The 25984-nt window shown below is 34.3% G+C and overlaps 2 protein-coding genes across 4 annotated transcripts in view; one reads left to right on the forward strand and one right to left on the reverse strand.

Moving 5' to 3' along the window:
- LOC128171262 (uncharacterized) overlaps positions 1-23746 on the reverse strand; it is a 60224-nt gene extending 36478 nt beyond the window's left edge. The window contains exons 1-3 of one of the 3 annotated variants that reach the window (XM_052837018.1): positions 23428-23746; positions 22036-22684; positions 13798-13950 (exon numbers count right to left, since the gene is read on the reverse strand). In XM_052837018.1, the coding sequence (XP_052692978.1) occupies positions 13798-13950; positions 22036-22628 (746 nt within the window). In that variant the 5' untranslated portion in view covers positions 22629-22684; positions 23428-23746. Of the gene's footprint in view, positions 1-13797; positions 13951-22035; positions 23190-23427 lie in introns of those variants that run through there. The other 2 variants (XM_052837019.1, XM_052837017.1) reach the window with 2 other exon arrangements.
- The window catches only part of LOC128173862 (transient receptor potential cation channel subfamily M member 2-like), a 409575-nt gene that overhangs the window by 176125 nt on the left and 207466 nt on the right, over positions 1-25984 (forward strand). The gene's annotated exons all lie outside the window — the stretch shown is intronic.

A 25984-nucleotide genomic window follows, 5' to 3' on the forward strand; every position in this document is an offset into this window, starting at 1 on the left:
TCAAATATTACACAAAGACCATACCGTATTACCATTAGAATTTGTATTTTAGATGTTAATGTACCGTACCTGTTAATGTATCTTATTTTTCCACAAGTAAACATTCAGCTGTCTTATTTACCGATGTTTATATTTGATTGATACGTAAAGTTACAAAATACAGGCGATAGTTCCCCTAAGTTACAAACCATAATTCATGAAAACGAAACGAAAATCAAAACAAGCTAAAACCACAGTCCAAGGTGAAAATGTCAACGCATTGGAATATTTAATCTCAATTTACTTCACAAAATCGGCATTAATGTACAGTACCGTCAACGCGGATCCCGTATTTGACCGCGCTCCCCCCGCGGTTATTTAATCCTTTCCACGTTACACCATCGCGGTTAATTCATTGAGGTCCTCGCTGCAGCCATGTTTAAACCGCGGCTGTGTGACCTACCGTTGAACAAGGTGATTGGAGATTTTTACCTGTATGCTATTAGACAATAAGACTGCCACCTAACACTGAGAGTCATTCTATACTAGAACTAGAACTATAATATATTATTTTTCGATTTTTTAATGATTTTAAACATTTCCAACTACAAAAATGTTTTAATCCCTATCAGTTTTTAGCTCTTTTTATGGCACTCTCTTGATGCTCAAGACAATTAATCTAGTCCGTGACAGGCACATGCTACACGGAGAACGTTTACCTACGGTCAACGGCATGATATGAAAATTTTACTCAAACCGTAAAATACTAAATTATATTGACATAATTTTATGTGAGTTCAATATGAAGCTACAACATAAATGTACATGTAGTATCAGCTGCGAATACCGTTTTTCGTAACCGCCCCCGTGTAACGATCAGGAATTTCATCTGTTTTTCAAACAATTTTACTAACAGTAATAACAATAAATAGTTATTCATTTTACTGGTATCTGTTTAACTGTTAAAAGTGTTTAAGATGCACCCCCTCCGCAAAAAACCTAAAACCTTCAATATAGACTAAACGAGAGAGAGAGAGAGAGACTGTCAATACTCAAGACAATTAACCTAGTCCGTGACAAGCACACGGTACGCGGTGTACGTATACCATACGATCAACGGCAAAATATGAAAATTTTACTTTACCCTTGAAATATAAAAAGATATTGATATCATTTTATGTGTGTTGAATATGAAGCTACTACACATAGTCGAATCAGTAGCGAATTATAACGTTTTTTGTACCCCCAACCCCCTTTCCAACCTTTTAATGACTGTCAAAGTTAACTGTATTTGTCCCAATTGTTTTACACAAAGGTGTGAAACCATCGCACTGACAGGAAATCACTCTTCGCTTGAACGCACAGAATTCACGGGTATGAGGCAGGTGGATATTCCTTGCAACAAGTGACAACCAGGAATTCTACCCGTATATCAAACAATTTATCTAACAGTAACAATATATAATTGTTTCATTTTACTGCCTTCTTAAACTGTAAAAGGTGTTTAACATGTCTCTTCCCCCGAAAAGAAAGAGAGAGAGAATTAATTTTCTTTTAAAATAACGTTGTATACGAACTAAACTTCACAAACACAATTTCAAGCATTAAATTAAACATCATAAACAGTGTTAAATACTTTATTGTTAGACAAACTTCTTTTTTTCCTTTACCTGAAAACTAATAGAACGAAACTGTTTTCCTTTATCAAGGAAGGAGCACGTGGTGCAGCTTGCGGGCTGATTTGATTGACAGGTGAAGCACGTGGACTCAGACAGCACTGTCAGACTGAAACTGCATGATGGATTCAATCACAATGTATACGGTCCCTATTCTTTTATGAATACTAAACTTAGGAAATTCTTATATTAGCATATTTCAAATGAATGCAGTGGCGTCGAGGGGGGGGGGGGTTAAAGAGCATAACCCCCCTCTCTCTCTCTCTCACATAAAGATCGTAGATAAAATCAAGATCGGCGACACTCAATCAAGAAGCCTCCTCTGTAAGATAGTTGTACGGTTAGACGAAGCCGTACGCAATTTGGAGATTTTCTTTTGTCTTGAATAGGTGTGAAAACCCCTAGAGCATGTCGTTTTCTACCTTAGGTTTGTTAATCACTATACACAGGAAATGATCGCGACTTATAATTAATATACACACTAAAGGAAATATGTACAAAAATAGTTGGCATTTGAATTTTTTTCAAGTAACTCGAGATGTATGCATTTAATAACATGTACAAATTCCCATGTTGTTTTGTGATTGTAACAACCTCATTCCATTTCTTGTAAAGGAATTTCTATCTTCACGCACACCAGAACGATTAGCCATTGTTTTATGAAAATCACAGAATATATGACGTGTATATATCTTTTCAGGGCAACACTTAGTTTAAAACTGAATAAAACCCGTGCGATGTGAAGAATCATACAATTTTAATTATGAGTACCTTTTTCCTTTGTGTTTTAATTAGGAGAACTGATTTTCCTTTGAACATTTAAGTGTGAGCATGTGTTTTTATAAGGCTACAACTAGTCGGTCTACAGAGCTGGTTGAAATAAATTTTCCGAACAAATTATAATTTTTTTATCAAAACAATGACGCTTATTACAGCAATTATAAGGACGTAATTTTCCGTAACATGAGCGATTAAGCCACTTTTAAAATTTGAATGAATTTTTGACGGTTTGATAGGATATAAAGATACAATGATATTGAAAATAAAAATATACATACCTGAATATTTATAAAGTAAAATATTTATTTTAAGTAAATAAGTCTTAATAATTTTACATTTTTTTTTGTTAGATTTTAAAATTTAATTTAATCGTATATCGATATATCAATAAGTTAGTAAAGCATGATTTTTCAACCACCTGCAGGCATGGCTCATTTCACCTTGGATTGTACAGATGACAGCTTTAAATAATTAGAATTCAAATATTACCCCAGTATTACCAAATAAACAGCGAATATTTAAAAAAAAAATATTTACCTTTAAAATATGTGATTTTCTATAAAAGGATCATGACTATCTTTATGCATTTGTTAACTTACATTAATGTTTAATGCATGTTATATTTTTTTTAATCGAGGGAGATAACTTTTCTTTTCCTTTTCGATACTTTTTAACACCTGTAATCGATCGTTCAAACCTTGGGGGTGTTGTCATTATGGGTGATTGAACCACGGGGGCACGCGGTTTTTACCTGAGACAGGTATTTAAACCTCGTTGCAATTTGGACCGCGGGAGTGCGCGGAAAATACGGGATCCGCGTTGACGGTACTGTATCTTGCATATTTCAAATATTCCTTTCGCACGCAAACTGTTCCACAACAACCAAATTCATTTTTGTCAGATTGACCCATTTCTCATACTTTTTGCAATTTATATTTTCCTTTCCATAAAGATGATTTAAAATCTTAAATTGCATTAAATTTGACTCAGTAGTTCTTTAGAAGAAAAAGATTTTTTAAAAATGCACCCCCCTTTTTCTACAGTTTCGAGGTTTTCTCCGTTTTGAGTAAAGATCGGTCTTTCATCTCTGCAATTTATATTCGCCTTACCATAAGGATGCTTTGTGCCAAATCTGGTTTAAATTGGCCAAGCGGTTTTAGAGAAGAAGTTCAAAATGTAAATAGTTTACAGAGGAACGACGGACAAAATGGTTTCAACTCATGTGAGCTAAAAAACAAAAGAAGAAAACAATAACAAGAGGCCCATGGGTCACATTGCTCACCTGAACAACCGTGGCGAACTTCTTAGACTAAAAAAATATATTATAATTATGAATAGTTGAATTTAAAGCTGAACACCGCTCGTAAATAGGCACTGTCCGCCATATTTCTCTTTAATCACTGCTGTACCTACAACCCTTGTATAAGGGATAGACCTCTAAACAGTTCAAAGTACTTCGCTGTAGAGGTCTCACCTGTGTGGACGTACATTTTGCCTCGCCGTGTTACCCGGTCGCGATGAAATTATCAAATTTTACGCACTTTTTGAAGCCAGGAGAATACTAACATCAAATAAATTGGTAAATGTATTATTCACGAACAGAAAATGAACATAAGATAAGAAAAAAATGCATAAAATCTAAAGACCACGAAAGGAATACTACATGTCGGCCATGAGGTTCAGGTGTGCAATCGGGTGTAACGAAATCGAAGGGTTTATATACCAGGTATCTGTGTGACGGTGCCTATTTACAAGCAGTGTTCAGCTTTAAGTTAAGTACCATAATTTTCTGATGTAAAATTTAATATTTTACAGAGGGGTGGGGATGAAAATATATTGTGATATATAAATCATATATAACACTGGTATATTATTTCCTACGGGTTTTGCACAGTAATAGATCTAAAAATATTTTTAAAAAAAATTCATATATTTTTAAAGATGTATCAGTTTAAAAATCAGCACCCATTGTGGGCCTTCATTATCGCATGTATCATAGTTTGAACATGTTGAATCTACACAATTAGAGGATGCCAACAATAAAAAGTTGTTTTTAAAGATGTCAAGAGGATTTTTTTCTAAAGTGTATTTGAATTTTTAATCTGTATCCAAAGTTGTGCAATTTGGTAAGAAAATCTAAAAAAAAAATGAATACAGTACGACACCTGTGGAATATCGTTATATTCTTCTTAATGAAAGAAAATCTTTGTTTCAGTTAGTTGTACTAAGCATCGAATTTGCTATAAGAAGAGGGGAAACACCGAGTGCCATGCCATATTCAGTAAAATTTGTCTAATCTAGCAAAGAATGGTTCTGAATAAAATCGCCTGGATTAAGCAACATCCGGTTTAGAGGACATTGTTGACAATAAATTCTAGTATTTAATGCAGTAGGTCTTGATCATCTTTTCATGCAAAATTTTCAATTCTTCTGAAATATATTAGACTAAGTATTTAACCCTCCTTGATTGTGATTGTGGTACCAATTTTCATATTCTATTTGGAAAATAATAATTGCATAATGGGATACTACAATGGAAAAACTTTTTTAATCAAATCATCATAATTGATAAACTTTCAAACACCTGATTAACCTGAGAGGTCTGACACTGGATAAGTGCATGATCCACTGGAAATCGTTAAACAAACATTGACCACGCGACAAGTCAACAGGTGACTGATTATGTAATAGCGAGAACTGGTGCTGGGAACAAAGGATTAATTTTCAAATACATAAGAATTTGATAAAGAATGGAGCATTTTGACAGAATAAAATATAACTCTGTAATTGTAACCGTACAACGCACAATACAAACATTATCGGCAGTCCCGCGGTATTCAGAATCATGGCCTATGGTATATGGTGTGAAGTATAATACAAAACCACCACTTTTAATCTAATTTTGGTCTTATTAATAACAAGACTTAATGGTATAAACTGAAATGAATTGCTAGTTTTGATTTATTCACAGTTGTTTAAAACAATAGCAATGACAGGAAAATTCATTGATAATTAAGCAGTAATTATATTACGCATAAGGCTGATTGATGAGTGGCAGGATTACAAGAGATAACTAACATTTATTATAAGCGGTCGGTTCTTTTCATTGCAGCCAAATAGACAAGATCCAGATAGCAACAACATTATTTGAACATAAAATGATTAGAGCTGAAACGAATGGTCGAATATTCGCGAATGAATAGTAAATTTCTAATATTCGAAAAGATATTTAGTATTCGAATATTCGGTCACATGTTTAATACCCGTATGCATTGCTGTAAACGATGCAGCATCGTGTTATTTCGTCACGATGGAAAAGAGAAGCTGGGTGTGGGAGCATTTCACGTTGAACGAAACCAACGACAAAGCCATTTGTAAATTATGTCCTGTCTGCACACCTAGCCTTATTTATAAAGGCACGACATCAAACCTTATTAATCACCTTAAAGGCAAGCACCCGTCGGCCTCATGGTTTGTAAAATTTATCATTTCTCCGAACTGCCATACTTGTTTACATTGGAAGTAAAAGCAGAGTTTAAATCGCTCGGGTAGAAAAAATCTGGATTTTTCGATTCATATTTATTAGAACAATTTATACGATGAATGAGTTATAGCATGATATACTGAAAAATATGTTTGAGCTAGTGTGAATAACGCAGTGATAATTCTATTTTTACTTGAGTTTATTAACAAGAGTTGTCGACAAAAAATGCCATTCGTTGTTTCAACCTGGCGATTTTAGCTAGTAAAACATTTTGGCGTTTTTAGCTATTAAATTTTTTTAATAAAATTGTTAAAATAAATCGTTTGTAGGTATTGTATGTATGCTCAATTAATTTGATTCCATATTTTCTTTTAGTGATAATGACCGCGGTAAAAAGAGGCCATTAAGATCTCAATCAACGCTGCAATTTAGCAAGAAAAAACCGAAGTCGCGAGAAAGTTGGTAATTAACTACTAAGTATCTGGTCGAGATATGTGCTAGAGATCTACGCCCCCTTAGCATTGTAAACGGAGTAGGGTTTAGAAATGTTGTCCACTCACTTGACCCAACATACGTAGTGCCTTCACACACCACCATGAAAAATTACACTAATTATTACTACGGCTCATTAAAGCAAACAGTAGCGACTGAATTACAGTCACAATCATCATTAGCTTTCACCACTGACACGTGGACATCTTGTGCAACAGAGGGGTACCTAACCCTGACAGCTCATTTTATTGATAGCATGTGGCAACTTCGTTACTATGTCTTGGCTACGATAGAGGTAAAAAATCATCACACCGGGGAAAACCTTGCGAATGAAATCAAATGTATTGTAGAGGACTTTGGGATCTCCAATACACCAGTGTCAGGCATCACAACTGATAATGCCGCCAATATGGTAACTATGACAACACACCTCGACTGGCCACATATTCGTTGCTTTGCGCATACTCTGCAGCTAAGTGTGAAAGCTGGACTTAAAATCAAGGAAATTTCTAGTGCAGCAGCAGCGGCCAGAAAACTTGTCGGCCATTTTAAAAGAAGTTCCCTGGCCTCTAATGAGCTCAAATCTCGCCAGAGGCAGTTAGATTTACCACAACACACACTACTTCAAGATGTCCCAACCAGGTGGAATGCTACATATATAATGTTCGAAAGGCTCATAGAGCAGCGCCTTGCTATTTTTGCGGTCCTGCACAACAACACCATTACAAGTCCTTCCGATGCGAGAATCCTAGAATTACCTGATCAGGTCTGGAAAGTCATTGAGGACTTAGTGCCAGTCTTAAAACCACTTCAGGTTGCTACAACTACAATAAGTGGAACCAGTTTCCCAACTCTCAGCATGGTTTACCCTATTGTTATTGGTCTTCTTAAAAATCATTTGAATGTGCAGGGAGAAGACAGCACTGTTCTCGTTAAGTTTAAGGAAGCAGTTACCAAAGATCTGTCGTCTCGGTTTCCCAAGAGCGATCATGATTTAGCGACACACCATGCCGTTCTTACGTGCGCACTTGACCCACATTACAAGTCCCTGAAATTCATGACAGATGAGCAGAGGAATCTCGTCAAATCAAACATAGAATCAAAGGCCTGAAGGGCCACAATGGCGTCGAGTTAAAGTTAATTTGAAGAGTAAAAACCTAAATAATTTTTTAAACAAGTGAAAAGCTGTCAATGAGACAGCTAACTGGGTTTTCTTTTTATATGTGAACTGTATCCATAATCCATGTCAACCCATATTCAGTGAAATAAAGTACCTTATATGCAATATTTTGCTAAAAAAAGACCAAGTTCAAAAGCTGGTATTTTTTTCATAAATAATCAGAAATAAAAATCCTAAAAGTATTCACACCTCTGATACATGTACAATTAATCTGCAAAAGAAAAACTTTTTATCTATAAAACTGTAGGAATAGTTATCTGTACAATGAGGTAACCCTATATGCAATATTTTGCTAAAAATTGACTAACTTCAAAAGCTGGTATTTTTTTCACAAATTATCAGTAATCAAAATCCTAGCAATATGCACACCTCTGATATATGTATAATTGATCTGCAAAAGAACAACTTCTTATCTTGAAAACTGTAAGAGGAGTTATCCGTACAATGAGGGTACGCTATATCATATGCAATATTTTGCCAAAAAATGACTTAATTTTTTTTTCATAAATTATCAGTAACCAAAATACAAGCAATTTTTTTTCATAAATTATCAGTAACCAAACTCCTAGCAATAAGCACACCTCTGATATATGTATAACTGATCTGCAAAAGAAAAATTTCCTATCTTGAGAACTGTAGGAGGAGTTATCCGTACAATGAGGGTACCCTATATGCAATATTTTGCCAAAAATGACTAAGTTCAAAAGCTGGTATTTTTTTCATAAATTATCGAAAATCAAAATCCTAACAATATGCATACCTCTGATATATGTGTAATTGATCTGCAAAAGAACAACTTCCTGTTTTGAAAACTGTAGGAGGAGTTATCCGTGCAATGAGGGTACCCTATATGCAATATTTTGCCAAAAAATGACAAAGTTCAAAAGCTGGTATTTTTTTCATAAATTATCGAAAATCAAAATCCTAGCAATATGCATACCTCTGATATATGTATAACTGATCTGCAAAAGAACAACTTCCTATTTTGAAAACTGTCGGAGGACTTATCCGTACAATGAGGGTACCCTATATGCAATATTTTGCCAAAAAATGACCAAGTTCAAAAGCTGGTATTATTTTCATAAATTATCGAAAATCAAAATCCTAGCAATATGCATACCTCTGATATATGTTTAATTGATCTGCAAAAGAACAACTTCCTATTTTGAAAACTGTAGGAGGACTTATCCATACAATGATGGTACCCTATATGCAATATTTTGCCAAAAAATGACCAAGTTCAAAAGCTGGTATTTTGTTTTCCATAAATTATCAAAAAAAAAATTTTTTCAAAAAAAATAGAAAATGTTATTTATCACATAACTAATAAAATTACAATTCATTACAAATTTGCTCACCTAATTCTTAAAAAGTTTTGAATTTCAATTGAAAATTTAAGTTTATAGTAATATCTTAGGAGTTAAAAATTTTTTAGATTTTTTTTCTCTATTTATATGGAAATAAATATTTAAATTATTATTGTGTTTAATTCTATATTGTATACTGCTGATAACCACTCTGTCTCTTATTATCAATTTCATCTAAAATTCACAAGGATCCAAATGACACGGGCCGAAAAGATCGGGGGTAGATAAAAGAAAGCACCCATTCACGTTGTTTACAAAGTGAAAGTAGTTCACTAGTTGGTTTATGTAGATGTACTTATCGCTCGATTAGGAAGTTTTGTTTCTACAAGATCAAACATTTGTGCATTGTCAATTTTCGATATGGATACAAAATCATCTATTTTGCAGGCTAGTACATTTCATAACCAAATTGAGTATGTAAGCCCAGCTATCGCATGTGTCTCGGTGCTAGTGTATTCATCCGCTGAAACCGAGACATATTGTTTTCAATAAAATGTGAACATTTTTAAAGACGGCAACCATTTCGAATCTGCAAACTTGTTTTGTTGACGTACAGTTCTGCTCGAAATTGAAGTATGTCATCTATTTTTCTTGAAACACATACGAAAACTTTGCACTCATTTGAGTTGTTTGGCTCCTAAAAATGTAACTTCCGGACGTACGATCCCTAGATGGCTTTCAAGCTTCGCTCGACGCCATAAAAATTTGACACCCAAACAGAACAAGTACCAGTGGAATCGCCGGTTGCGGTAAAATCGGAAAATACTGACAATGCAGAGAGTAACAAGGCTGAGGTCAATGCAATGAGTTTTCTGTTATGCGATCTAGTCGATTTAACGGGCGAAGAAGTAGATGCGGAAAAATCTCTTGTACAAGAGTATGAAATGTTCGTCAGAGAGACAGCGGTAAAGGGAAATGCCGATCCTTTAGACTGGTGGAAAAATAAGGCAGATAGCTACAAAAAACTGCCGCCCGTTGCAAAGTTTTTTCTTTGTATACCCGGCACGTCCGTTCCCTCAGAGCGCGTCTTCTCGGATACTGGGAATATTGTTACGAAAAAGCGAGCAAGTCTGGACCCTGACACAGTTAATCAATTGGTATTCTTAAGATCTGTATTAAGCTCGACTAAAACCGAAGTCGACAGCGCAGAGGAATCAGTTCTTCCTGACGACAAAAATTCTGCTTCCACGAGCGCACTTGAAGTCAAACAAGAGCGAGCCAGTGAGCCACCAAGTCTGAGTAAGAAAGAAAGTTTGCCACCCCTTCCATTACTTGAGCCAGATAATGATGAAGATGATTAAAGATCATTTGTTAAAACAAAAGTTAGATCCTTTCTCTGTGCAAGTTTACGTATTTTTTTTCATTTACCTGACATTGTTAAATGATTTATAACAGAATACAGAAATTCTGTATTATTATTTTAATTGCTAGTTTGCAGCATATATCTACATGAATCACTAGGTAAGTTCAAAGTAATGTATTATGATGTATATCGACGGTTTCTTAATCTATTTAGATACGTCGATATTATTTTCTTCAATTTGAAATAAACGGAACGTTTCCGGAATTGATGTCGTTATTGGTTTTTTAAAATACTATAATCAAACATGGCGGAAAGCTTTGTGTACGTATCGACAGGAGTTGGGTCCTTACAACTGCAGTATATTAAAGTTATTTTTCGATTGTAGTTGATTGAGATATCATTTGCATAAAAGAATGCACACCAAATACAACGGAGAAAGTTTATTAAATGACTACATGTACCAACATCGAACTGAGGTGTTTACGTAACCTACACATAAATTAATACGGTCATACAAGGTAACAAACATGCATAATACATTGCAAATGACGTCTACGAATATTCGAATACGAATAGAATAGCAGTCACGAATATTCGAATATTGATTTTGGGTATTCGTTTCAGCTCTAAAAATGATAAGATGTCAAGGCACTGAATAAATTCACCGGAATGGACAACAAGTCTTAATGCACAACATCCGGATTCAACAAGTTTTACTGTAATATTTTGATATTGCTTCAATATCATGAACTAAGGTTCAATATATCACTGTGAAATCCCCAAACAAGAGATGTTTGTAAAACACTTATGCACCTCCCTTGGAAAACTTCTGCAAAAAAAATGAACAAAAACTGCAAATAATTGGAATTTTTCTAAGTCCAAGGCGCATAACTTTCTAAAAAATTCTTTGATTTTACCAAAATTATTAAACTTGATGTAGATAAATTTGTTTACCAAATTTCATATCAGTAGGTACTACCTCTGCAAAGAAAAAAACACAGAAACTGCAAATAATTGGAATTTTTTTTAGGTCCAAGGCACATAACTCTGTCAAAAATTGTTTGATTGTACCCAAAATCAAACTTGACCTTGATACTATTATGATAAATCTGACACCAAATTTCATTTCAGCAAGTACAACCTCTGGGAAGAAAATGAATGGAAACTGTAAATAATTGGAATTTTTTTCTGTCTAAGGGGCATATCTCTGTCAAAAATTGTTCGATTGTACTCAACATCGAGTTTGACTTAGATATTATCATGACAAACATGTATACCAAATTTCATTTCAATATATTAATCCTCTGCAAAGAAAATGAGCGGAGACAGAAACTGTTGGTGAAACAACATACTGACCCACCAACAGACAGACAGCAGCAAAGCAATATGCCCTCCCTTCTTCAAGGTCCGACAGATTAACTGTTGCTCGAGACACAGTCAACAACTGTTTTGTTATACCCCTTCTGATCATTAACACGTTTTCGCTGAATGTGACGTCACCGGTCAACAGTCTTTTTAACAGTCGATTTTAACAGTTCCAATCTAACAGTTCCAGTCCAACAGTCAAAATGCTAGACTTTTCTTCATATAGAGTTATATAGTAACTATTTTACCGGGGTATAACAATGTATCATATGATATAATATTGTTACAGTATCATATACTGTTAAAAATGAGAAAATATGGCACACTACAAATTTTATTGCCTTTGGCGCAACTGCTCTTAAGCGCTTGAATATGTAGTGCGCCAACAATGTACATATATTAAATATCTTGAGTTACAAAACCATAACCCAGTCCTCCTTATCCTAAAAAGTGTGCACTTACGTAATTAAGATGGTCAATTCTGTTTGTTTACACAACACACTTACATAGGTACACAGTAAGGGTAATGGAGTAAGCTCTGCTTCAACGGGAATTATATACAATTTTATTGCTTATTATTATCTATCATTAGCACCTTCAAAATTGGGCTTCTCCACGTGTCATTTCAATTTCATGTGCCTCAAGGTAAAAATGTCATCAAGCGTGTCAATCGTCTATGCTGAATATCCATGATTAATTTCTGGCTCTCTGATTAGCGGATTTAAAAATGATAAGATGATACTTCTGTTTGTGTTATTGACACGTTCCTCAATTTTATATAACTTTTTCCAGGAATTCGTTAATAGTTTACAACTACTTTTACAAGCTTTCTTGCAAAAAATTAGGATACCTTACCAGGCATTTCTGCAAAATACTAGAGGATCCAATTTCCTATATAATCTTACTTAAAAATGCACTTAAATTGCTGATATAAAAATATAGCACAGCGAAATTCACTATATTGAAACTCTACCTCAGCCAGGGCCGGGCTTTGAACTCACGACCTCTAGAACCTACGCTCTTGACAGTGGGCGGCCACTACTCTAACCAATTGGCCATATAAGCACGTCTCCCTTTACAAGTTAAATTTTAATCATTTTTAAAATAATAATAAAAGTAATAATTTTTATTGGAACTCTTTATTTCGAGGAGATACTAAAAAGATGCTCGAGGAACATGTCGTCTGACCTTAATGCAAATCTAATGTGAAAAAAAAATCACTCATTGTGATTGAAATTTACTTACAGGTAGCATTCCCTTTCCCTCACTTTAGTTTTGGAAGTCTTCTAGTGTTAATTATCTCAGTCACTGCTTTAAAGTAGATCCAGTGTTCTGTGACGTCACACTTTTTTGTAAAACTTTGAATTCTTTAAAAATTGTGCAAGATAGTTTTATTTATTTTATGTGAATATAATCACATGGATGTAATTAGAATTATTGGTAGGTTCAAGATATTTTCGCACTTAATTTTATATTAAATTTCCAAATTTTTATATATTTTATCTTTGCAAAGGGGAAATAACTCTTTTTCTGACTTTTCTTTCAGTTGTATGTCTAAATGCTATAGTTTTTCTTATTCCAACGATTAATTTTAAAATATTTTTGTAATTTTAGTTTTCTGATATAGTTGACATTAAAATTAAACAAGAAAAACAAATTTCTGCCTACAAGATTTTACTTTTAACAGAAAAAAATAAATTTTTCTAATGCTAAAATATGCTTTAGTTTATGTTTATCTGGCATCTCAAAAAGTGTGATGACATGTATATTTTTTCTAACCATCGATGACATTTAAGTCTATTAAGTCGAAATCAGTTCGGTTTTTCAACTTTCCTCAGAGAATTTTACGAGTATGGAGCTACCTTAAATTGAAAGTCCGATAACTCAAACAAGAGTTAGGAATCAAAATCATTGTGTTTACGTGCTTGTGGACACATAATTAAATTTGAGGGTAACCGTAAATCAAACAAGAAAATATTTTATTAAATCTTTTAGAAATAAAAGATGCGTGCACTAAAATTTAATTGCACCAATGTATTGGCACTTGCGTTTGCGTTAAAATATGTATGCGCCAAATTCTCTCATTTAATATTAGTATATATCATACATATTTCATCTCTTGAATAATATAATGCATTTATAAGTTAGAACAGTTTTTATCAAATACTTACAAGATATTAAGATTGAATGTTTTGGCAAAGAGCACAAACAATTCTTGGTACATTCCTTCACTTATTTCTTTCCCTTGATTCTGTGATTTCCTCACCATGTGCATCAGCTGCCACACAAACTGCTGAAGTTTCTTTGCAAGATCCTTAAAAACTCTGTAAAAATATGTTCAATTCTGAAAATTAAATTGATTTAATTCCTCTGTGTCAAAGATAAGTTTTTTGTACATGTTGTAGATCTTTAACAAAGTAGCTTGATGCGTAATGTGTGCGCTAATAGCAAAATTTGACGAATGCCTAATACATGTACTATACATGTAATCTTGAGCGAATCTTCACTAATATATTTCATAATTATGTTATAATACATGTTCATTTTTATATTAATTAGGTATCTGCAATTTAACTTCTGAGGTAAAAGGGTCAGAGCTATGCATGATACAATGTACAAAAGTGGTTTAAGTGCAATATCCAAACTTGCTTCTATTATTCTTATAACACTTTAATTTACTATCAGAGCTAGTCTCCCCTGCACATGTCATAATATAAAATTTGGGGTTTAGAGTCGTTTAAATCTCGGATAACTAAGGGTGCAACGATAAACCGTGAGACGGTATATCACGGTAAAAATATGCTACGGTTCAATGTCACGATACTGTAGGCTATACCGCGGTTCGGTATTTCGATCCGGAAAATTTTTATTCATCCGATTCGGTTTGAAAATTATATTTTCAAAATGGTTGCGGTGTTGAAAAACGTGCTTCGCATTATTCAATTTTGCCCCTTGCTACAGTGCATCCCATAAATCTTGATATGGTAACATTTTCGGTTTTGTAATATAAACAAATTGGTTAACAAAGTTCCCATATCGAGTGTTTCTACATGCAAGCACTATTTTGCAGACGTTTTCCTACTAACAAACAACATGCGTATTGCACATCATATAAAACGGCATTATCCATCCATTTGTCTGTTTCGTAAGAAGCATTATTCAAGCATTATTCAATTTTGCCCCTTGCTACAGTGCATCCCATAAATCTTGATATGGTAACATTTTCGGTTTTGTAATATAAACAACATATAAAACGGCATTATCCATACATTTGTCAGTTTCGTAAGAAGTTATTGCCACATTCCTAGATGTACAAAAATGTAATTAAAATAATGTTCACCCTAGTCATTTAATATTTCGTTTTTAGAAAATTAATTACATCTATAAATATAGCATAAATAATTTAATTGTTGTCAATGTTGAAATAACAATGTTGATGTCAACATTAGATTTTTACCTTATGCAGATCATGTTGACATTCTGATATTTATACAGCTGATCAGGAAAAATATGTGGAAAATACCAAAATATGCATGCTTAATTGTTTATTTGTTATTTTTTAAAAGCACATCAAAAGCACATCAAAAGTATCATGATACGTATCATATCATAAGGTCTGTATCGTGATACATATTGTATCGTGGGGCAAGTGTATCATTGCACCCCTACGGATAACCTTAAGGCATTCACATTTCTGTTAAACAAGAGGCCCATGGGCCACATACTAAATAGAAACACATTATAGAGTAGTCCATTGAAATATAAAGAACCCCTGCTTTATATTATCATCTTGTCACGAAATATTAACTGGACTATAATAATAACCAATCTAGCTAAATTCTTTGTGTCCAAGTGGGATATGTGCCCATTTAAATGTACCTAATGTTTTCAACTATCTATTTCTATTAAGAAATGCCAATGTTTACAATAATTGATACAAGAACCACAATTCATGCAAGTTTGGTGAAGTTAGGACCTGTAGAACTTAGAAATGGCTATCAATGCTCCCAAAACTAGGCAAACAGAGCAACAATTTTAAAGCTGAACAATGCTTGTAAATAGGCTCTGTAACACAGGTACCTGGTATATACAACAACTTTCAATTTCGTTACACCTGATTGCACACCTGAAACTCATGGCCGACCTGTACACCCCTGCTAATGTTTTCGGAATGTTTTCTTTATCGTTGCTAAGTATGTAATAAATCCAGAGGTGCTCGAATGAAAGTTCACAAGACTTCACAGAGATGTGTTCAGTTCCTGTGAAATTTCGAGCGGAAGTATAAGTGTTCGGATAATATTCTCAAAATACGTAAGTACTGGTCAATTTTCATATCATATCCTACTTTGATTTATGTTAAAACATCAAAATCTTTTAAGAAGTATGTCTTTTTTCACCATCTAGCGGTTATTTAAATTAAACGATGATATTCAGAGCAGAGTAATCGTTCGTGTTCAACCACGTGTAGAGTGGTTGAAAATATAAACATTGGGTTGCTAAATAAAATCATAGCCATGTTTTTAAAAAAAATAATGAGTGAATTTTTTGCATAAAAGCTTAGTATGTCGAGCCATTTTCAAGGAACATTCTGCATAAAATAGTATTTTCAACAGGTCGGGTACACTACCTTATATGGATAGCATTATTTAACACGTGACAGTATTTTCGGCAAACAGATTCTCCAATCCAGTGAATGAGTTGCAATGCATGACGGTCTATAACGTGTTTACGATTCAACAAACGCACTAGTATTTGTCTGTTTTATACACAATAATTAATTGCTTGCCGGAATGTTTGTACATCTTGATTTTTACTTTAGAAGGTAAAAAATGAAAGATTACGTACCATTAACTTTGTTCCATGCTCACATTAAAAAATACTGTTGTTTTAGTTGATTAATTGTTGCTTTAAAAATGATAAATAAGAAAAAAAAACATCACATTTGTGTATTGGTGACTTTATCATTCTGCACTAGAAATAAATACAGGTAACTGTACATTTTTAACATACGTGAATAGCTACGGTAGTAGAAATGCACAAATATACAAACGCAGAAGCACAAGCTATATGCAGCATAAAGTAGTTTGTCCGTTAAGCATTCTGATGAATGTCCCTGAAGAAAATATCAACGCGCATTCTACTAATGTTGTCCCAAATATGGGGTATCACGTGAAAAAAACAGGACCCACTGCATGCTTTTATTTCAATAGGACGTACCTCTCTTTTGAACATTGACAATGGGGTATTCAAATAGGTTGATATAAGTCCTCATATGCAATATTTATACCCGCACTTTCTAAAGAAAGTTCGGGTATATTGTTGTTACTCTGTTCCGTCCGTCCGTCCATCCATCTGTCATGTTTTACTTTCTCAAACTGCTCTTACATCTTATAAACCAGCAATCTGAACTCTTAGAGTTTGATTTGGGGTGTCATGTTGTTTTGTAAAAAGGTTTCAAAAATTTTCTGGTAGTCCTGGGGGTCAATTAATTGCTAAAAAATGACGTTTTTTAACCAAAAAACCTTCTTCCTCGAACTCCTCCTCCATTTTCAACAGTAGACAATTCATCTCTTGGAATATGTTTTAAGGTATCCTATAGATGCACAATAAGGTTTCGGAGTTTTCAATTTTGTCCTGGGGGTCAATTAATTGCTAAAAAATGACGTTTTTTAACCAAAAAAATGGTTTCAAAAACGTCATTTTCTTTTTGCAGTAGCCAAATGATCTTCTAGAATATGATTGGGGGTGTCATATTGAAGTGTGATCAGGTTCCAGAATTTTTTTTTTATTAAGGGGATCAGTGGGCAACAAAAAATGACGTTTTTTGGCAAAAAAAGTATGGTTCCCAGAACTCCTCTTACAACTTTTGGGGTAGCTACGTCATCTCTTGGGATATAATTGGGGCTGTCCTATAGATGTGCAATAAAATTTTAAAAATCTAAATTTCATCCAGGGAGTCAAATAGTAGCAGAAAATTGATGTTTATCACTCAAAAAAAACCCATAGATCCCAGAACTCCTCTTATGATTTAATGGATAGACACATCATATCTTGGGATATGATAGGGACTGTTCTATAGATGTGCAGTAAGGTTTTAAAAATTTAAATTTCATCCAGGGAGTCAAAAAGTAGCAGAAAATTGACGTTTATCACTTCAAAAAAACATAGATCCTAGAACTCCTTTTATGATTTTATTAATGGATAGACACATCATATCTTGGGATATGATAGGAACTGTTCCATAGATCAATGTAGATGTGCATTACGGTTTTGAAAAATTAGATTCAACCCTGAGGCCCATTACCTACATATCTTTTGATGCCCTTTAAGGATCAATAATATATATGGTTAAGGGGTGGGGATCTCAACCGTTTTCGAGATATTCCTGTACTTCCTGTTCCAGGGGGGTCATGACCACCCCAGGGCCCATGACCTACATACTGTTTGATGCCCTTTGACACAAGGAACAAGAACATATATGGTTAAAGGGTGGGGATCTCAACTGTTTTGAAGATATTAAGGGACTTGCTGTTTGAGAGGGTCAGGGCCACCCACAGGGCCCATGACCTACATAACATTTGATGCCCCTTGACATCAGAAACATGAATAAATATGGTTTACGGGTCATGATTATAACAATTTCTGAGATATATGGTAATTTCAAATTCCTGGGGGGTGGGGATGACCCCAGGGGTCAGATCTAATAAACCCTATATATTGCCAGTAACAGTCAATATATGATTATGAAAACCCTATATTATTATCTTTGTCCGTTTTCAAGTTACCATTTAAAATGGAGTCTACGATTCTTTCTACAAGGTTCAATGTTAGACCCCACACCCTTTTGACACCCGTTAGGGTCATGACTTACATGCCATAATGATCTGATGCGCCATGACCTAAGGAGGAATAATATCTTTGGATTAAGGTGGGGATCTCAATGGTTTTTATGATATTTGATAATTTCAGGAAGAGCACTTGGGATCATGACCTACATACCATCTGAAATGCCTTGAACAAAGAAACAATCATATAATATGTACATGATATATGATTCAACTTAAGAACCCAGATATAGATCAATCATCTATGTTTTGTAATACTTCCTATGTATATATACATGAACATGTATTAGTTTGTGTTTTGTTCTATACTATTCATGTTCATGACTGTAGTATGGTTTAGTCTTATTTTAAATTACAGTGAAAAATTGTCAAATATATGACTAAATGGAACCCCCACCCCCAAACAAACTCAAATATAACCCCCCAATCATCTATGTTTTGTAATACTTCCTATGTATATATACATGTATTAGTTTGTGTTTTGTTCTATACTATTCATGTTCATGACTGTAGTATGGTTTAGTCTTATTTTAAATTACAGTGAAAAATTGTCAAATATATGACTTGGAACCCCCACCCCCAAACAAACTCAAATATAACACCCCCCCCCCCCCCCAATTGTCGAATGATCTATTAAATCAAAATATAATTTGGGTGTCTAAAAACTTTTATAAACTGGTAAAAATGTTATTCTTAAAAAAAATTACATGACACCTTGCATAATTGATAAATGATCTATTGAGATACGATCAGAGGTGATATTTCTACATGTACCTTGGGATCAATAACTAGTATTCATTGACAAGTTACAATTAATAACAATAAATGATTCAAATTATAAATGTTTATACTCCACATTCACCCCCCCCCCCCCCCACAATCTAACCTGGTTCTTAAGATTCAGTCTTCTTAATACATTCTTACATGTGTGCAGTAGCATATTTTAAATCATTTCTTGATTGCTTTTTCTCTCCTGATGCACATTAACATTTTAAAATTGCTTAATTCAATTTTTAAGATTTATAAACAAAATGTTATATGCATGTGTATTCGCCTATTTCGGGCAATTGTAAAGTCTCCTAAACAAAGCAGTGACATCATTAGGCTAGGAATTACCCACATGGATCAAACACTACTGTAACATATGAATAAGATAAAATACTTTATTGGGAGTTGATTTTAATCAACTCTCCTATGCACTTACTCGGGCAAAGCGAGTTAAAGACAACACCTGGGGGTCATTAATGTACTTTACACCATTTGATCAGATGCATCATAATGACATTAGAAGATATTTTGTATTTTCCTGTTTCGTGGGGTCAGAACAGCTACTCCCATAAGGTCATGACCTACATTGTATTTGATGCATTATAATACATTAAGAAAGAAATACTCCTTCCTTCCCATTATAACTCATATAAAAATGATAATTATGTGTCTAGTACACTTACTTACATGTAATACACAAATTTAATAAGAAATTGTTTATACAGGGTCAAGACGGGGTCAACTCAAATAAGTCTGACAAATGAAAAAAATAACTTTTGCAATTAAAATGACAGAAACTTTACAAATGCGATAGGATAGGTAACGATGATAAGCTTATTTATAAATATTAAAAGATGATGATACAGTATGCTGTCAAAGGGAGATCATATTTAAAAAGTGAAAGTAGAACTTATGTATGCTGGCATCTCATTATATTGTGCTACTGCTACTACATGTATTATGCTTACCTATATTGGTCAGCATCATAATGATAATCCAATTAAAACACAATAATGAATTCCTTTAGCTGATCTTAACTAAACCTTTTCAGCATACGGAAAACACAGACATGTATCATTGTATGTATACACGCGAACCCATCTAATCGAAGAGCTGGGTAAAACTAGTACCCGCTAATGATACCTGCAGACCTGTGTTGTGTACGTAACTTCAGACAAAGATCAGTTATTTTTATTTGTAACATGCATGTATTTTTATGACCTATTCTTCAAATCCACTTGCACCATTTATTAGGTAAATAACAGCTTTAAGGTGGTGCAGGACACCTGCATATTGTGATGTATATTTCCTATTGAGATAAACAATAAAGTATATTAAATATTAATTACCGTAAATATTTACCCCCCATATAATGTTACCTAACATTGAAGCACAGTGGGTTAGAGCGTTTACATGTCTGTAAGAGCATTGGGGTCTAAGGTGTATTTTTGGTAATTTTACAATTGATATAAATGAATTTTCAAGGGGGGGGGGGGGGGGTTTAGACCCCTCACTCCCACCCCTTCTCTAAATCTGTGCACACGATGATGTACATATGTATGCACACAGAAGCAAATCTAAAACCTGCAACCGCCACGGGAAGGGGGCATAATTTAATTTTTAATTTTGTATGTAATAATTATATAGACCGTTATACTTTCTATGACATGAAATGTTAAGATTATTGATTAACTGAAAATTCACTGCAAACAGTTCAACCCCAAATTGCACATAAAGTGCTGCTCATGTGTATTATAATATGGGAAGGGATCTCATCCTTCAGTTATGAAAATTATAATTTTTAAATGTATTATCGGACTTTGCATGTGGCCTTCATTTTTAATTAAACTGGTACAAAACAGTATTATTTAGGGGCAAACACTTGGTGCGGGTATTACTGTCTAATGACAGCATCTAGTTTTTAAATGTGAGCATAGAAATTGGAGTTCAGACATAATTGTCCATATTTCTTTTATAAATTCTGAAAAATCATTCAAAATGAGTTTCCAAAGGACAATTCAAAATGGTATATATTTTCAATACGCTTTGTGTACATTGAAACTTGTAGTAGTCCACAATGCCTTGCAACTCATTCACCTGATTGGTTTGTCGATAAAAGTAAACAGTATGCAAATTTATGCCGACGTCACAAAATATAGTGGTCTCGACCTGTTCAAGGAACAATCTGCATAAATTAGTATAGTCTCTTTCACTATTGATGTTATTACTAGGTCAGGCATGGATCGAAAATTAATTCCAAGGGGGGATCTCTACTACGCTTTTTAATTGTTGCAACAGCAGAAAAAACTATTTTTTGTATTGTCACATTTATTTCTAGAACACATTTTATCCACCCATTAATGAACTTAAAGTTTAAAATCAATATACGTCTAGAATTTATCTTTGACAACAAGTACCTAAATTTTTTAAAATAGACTATAAACACGATCGAGGCACGATTTTTACTGTGAAACTGAAAGGGTCAAATAAAACCACGTGGTCTAAAATCTAAATGACAATAACATTCGCAGGGGTGTGTAGTGTTAAACTTTTTTAATTATTAATGCATTATACTTTAAAACTAGTCAGACCAATACCATGACTGTTCTAAGGGATAAAAATATATGTAAATCAATCTAAGAAAAAGAAAGATTGAGAATAAAATATTGAATAAGACTTATGTGAATGCAAAAGCAAATCATTTCTTGTTCAATAATCTTGTTTCATTACAGATCTTGACTTGTGTATCTGTGACTTGCCTATCCCGTTTGTATATACGTCCCTGTGCAAACGTACCTTCTGCAAAATTTCTTGTTTTGAGATCTTTCTGCAAAATTATCAATCCATTCACGACTTGTCAACATGTTTTCCATTTTTCCAAGCTCATCCAATTTGACATTTGAGATATCATCACAATGCAAAGTGAAAACATTCTGCATTACATGCCTAAAACACTCAATCACCATTTGTTCATTGTCGTTCTTTGATACAAATAGATCCATGATTTCCGCACATTTCGTTGGGTCAGCTATAAAATGTAGACAACCTTGAAGAAATACATTGTGCATATCAGGGAAATCTTGGGCAACTTGAATTCTTAAACACGGTAGAACTTCTTCGGTCCATTTAGACGTGTACTTTGGGATATTTTTAAGAAACACTGGACTTTCTGAATCTGTCCGCGACAAAGAACTTTCCGATTGGTCGTAATGAACCCGTTTACATTGTCTATCGGAATCTGGACTATCTGTCTCTGAAGTTATGTCTGTTTCAGTGTCCGAATGGTTTCTTTTTTTCTGAGGAGATACGCAAGAGGATGTATCTGGGCTACAATCCTCGGGTGTCATCTCTCTATCTGTGCTCTTGTTATTTCTTCCAGAGTCCGCCATGTTTCACCATAAGTGGCAGGGGCAGTTTCGCATGAGAGGTGGAAAAAGGGGAGACTCTGTTAATTCAGGGATATCAATTGTAAGAGTATTAATTGCATTCATTTCGTGTGATTAAAGGAGCTTTTTACGGCCATTTCATCCACATATATGACACTTTAGCATGTGTTTACTGTATCAGGTACATATAATAAAAATGCGAAACTGTGGCCATAATTTTTACTTTCGATTTTGTGCTCCAAAAATAGGATGTGACGTCACTCAAAAAAGACCCCCCCCCCTCCCAAAGGGTGTCACGAAAACTAGAGCGAACGGCGTCAAGGGCGAACGCGTTTTAGAGCGAACGAACAGACAATATAAAAAAATATAAAGAAAAACGGAAAATCAGATATACTTTTTATATGTTTCACGGTGCTACCGTTCTGGCGAGCGCAGCAACAATTACACATAGGGCCTACCTTGCACCTAGTTTACCTTGTAAACCTAGTCTTCGAACGTCAAAGAATTTTTGAGAGAGAGTATTGCTCTACAATAAGTATGCCAAAGGTACTAATTTTAATGGTTATGATACATACAACGCAACCCCCCCCCCCCCCATTCCCAGAGAGAGAGAGAGAGAGTGCCCGGTCCCTGTTTGTAGGTGTGTAATTTCCCACTTTTAAATTTAATGGTTTGACTATATGCAATATATACATAAATTTTTTAACTGCTACTTTTTCCATTTTATTCCTTTTTATTTATACTCTGTGCCGAGTTTTTTCTTCCACCACTTTTTGCTTGATATTTCAATAATAGTAAATACCTTTGTGCTCAAACTAAGTTCATCCACTAGTATAAAAAATGTCCAGATTATCTGTTTTGAAACGCCCCCTCTACCACTTTAGGTTCCAATTCTCATCCCGAATTTGAAAGTCTACAGAGAATTTGCATTGCAACAGCCATTAATAAGCCCGAATGATAACGTTAAAAAATTGCGCGATGTATTCTAAGTGTATTCCGAATGGAGAAAAGATGTAAACATTCCCCATTATAAATCACCGTACGGAATCTGTTTTCGTTCCTGTGAATTTTTCTGAGTAGAAAGGAATAATTGTTCAATGAAGATATCTACACGCATTACAGATGTTTGATCCACCTCTAAATTTATCGAGGGAAACATAGCGCGAGAGCACTGTGACGTCATCCATGACTTTGTTCGTTTTTGTTTACGTATCTCAACTCAATACGAAGGTATGGAAGCATATAGGCTAACAAATCTTTTGAGTCTCGCCAAAGCATATGCGGTACTCAAAACGTTTCTTCAAACTTTAAGACACCGTAAATTACGAGTTAAAAGTCGGCCATTTTTGGCATAGCACCACGGGTGAAAAAATTAGAGAGCATTATGGGACGTAGACAAAAAATTTTGTTTGATGAACTGTAGGGTTAGCTCGTTCTTTTTCCCGCGCACACTGGTTCTTAGAACTCGGTTCGCTCGCCGGCTGTGCTCGCTATTAACTTTATGAGATGAGTACTGTCAACATGCTAGAAACAATTTTTTTAAAGTAACTTTTCAATATTTTTAAAAAGAATAACATGAGTCAGGCACGTAGCATTCGGGGGTGGGGGTGGGGGTGGGGCAGGGGGGGCCTGCCCCCTACCCCCCCCCCCCCCCCCACTTTTTTGCGCAGCAAAGATTTTTCTTAAATTTACATACAAAGGAAGCAAAAAGCATGCGTCGATCCAGACATTTTTTTACAGGGGGTTCCGACGGTTATTTTTTTAGTTTGCCAGGATGGGGGATCTAATTAGGCATAGGCCTACATGTATTTTGGTTTTGTATTTTTTAAATTCCTATCTGTGAAAGAAGGACATTGTACCTCAATGCACTCAATTTTCGAATCAAAAACATTCAAAAATTCTCCATTTAGATGGTTGTCGTTTACCAGGCGTAAATTCATTTTGTAATCCGTTTCATATAAACCTTACTCACTCGACTGATGAATAAACTATAAAACTGAACAATGTTGTCACATGATAATTCTAATCAATGTATTGACAGGCATAAGTGCTAAGGCCCATCCATTATTTTCATCTTCATTAAAAAAGAACAAATGGCTACAAACAAAGATGCTGAGATCTTCCGCTGCAATATTTTTTTAAGAACAACAATAATGCTTTTATATCCTCATAATAATAATGTGTCAGAACTATGGCAACTTTTTAAAAGACTTCATTTTTATTAAAAAAAACTATCCAAATTGGTGTACAAAATATAAACTAATTTTAAATTACCATTTTAAAAGTTTTAAAAATCATCACTATAAAAGCAAATAACATCGGTTGAAATTAATGCACAGGATGGGGAAATTCTGGCGAAGTTACAGAAAGCGAATGAAGTCGCCCTTAGTTGGTCCATTATTTATGCTCAGTAATAAACAAAAATGAAGAAAAAAAGCTGTTTAAGTTGCATTTTATATACCACCTTTTGTGGCCCCACCCTACCCCTGAAGGTCATGATTTTCATAACTTTCAATCTACACTACCAGAGGATGCTTTCACATAAGTTTCAGCTTTCCTTGCCAAATAGTTCTTGATAAGAAGATTTTAAAGATTTACTCTATACATGGTATATTCCTTTTATTATTATACTTCCATGTTAAATACTGAAATCTGATTGGTGAAGACACAGTTGATAATCTGTTCTATTACCCTCAGCGTTAGCAACACACTTAGCAACGGGTCATGATTTTCACAACTTTGAATCTACATGCACTACCTGACGATGCTTCAATAAAAGTTTCAGCTTTTCTTGCCAAAAGATTCTTTAGAAGAAGATTTTTAAAGATTTACTGAATATACTCCTATGTAAAAATTCGACCCCCAATTGTTGCCCCACTGTACACACACACAGCCCTTTAGTATGAACCTTTTACCACGGATGTAATTAACTGCATGGACTATATCACCAGTGCACCATGTGCCTGCGCATCCATGTGCGTCACTTTTCCTGCGTCGACTATGGGTCGTCTGTAATTGTTTTGCACCCACAGATAATTTAGCCATAAAATCATCAACCACACCTACTCGATCTGCTTGTCACCTAAAATAGCACTCTAGGGAGTGCCGTTACTCACAAAAATAAATAAAAACTAACACTTTAATTCAACATACCGAGTATATACTAAATTGTGACAGTTATGAATGTTTGTATGTTGACATTTTCGGGAGCATGTCAGGAAATTTCCCTTCACAATAATTATTCATATTGTGTCATACAATAATCTTGGAAGTAATTGTTTTTACACATCCTCAACTTGATTTAATTAAAAAAATAAAAAATAAAATAAAAATGGATGTCTTCCACACAGGGGCATATC

The sequence above is a fragment of the Crassostrea angulata genome, chromosome 2, assembly GCF_025612915.1.
Source record: "Crassostrea angulata isolate pt1a10 chromosome 2, ASM2561291v2, whole genome shotgun sequence".
Lineage (NCBI taxonomy): Eukaryota > Metazoa > Mollusca > Bivalvia > Ostreida > Ostreidae > Magallana > Magallana angulata.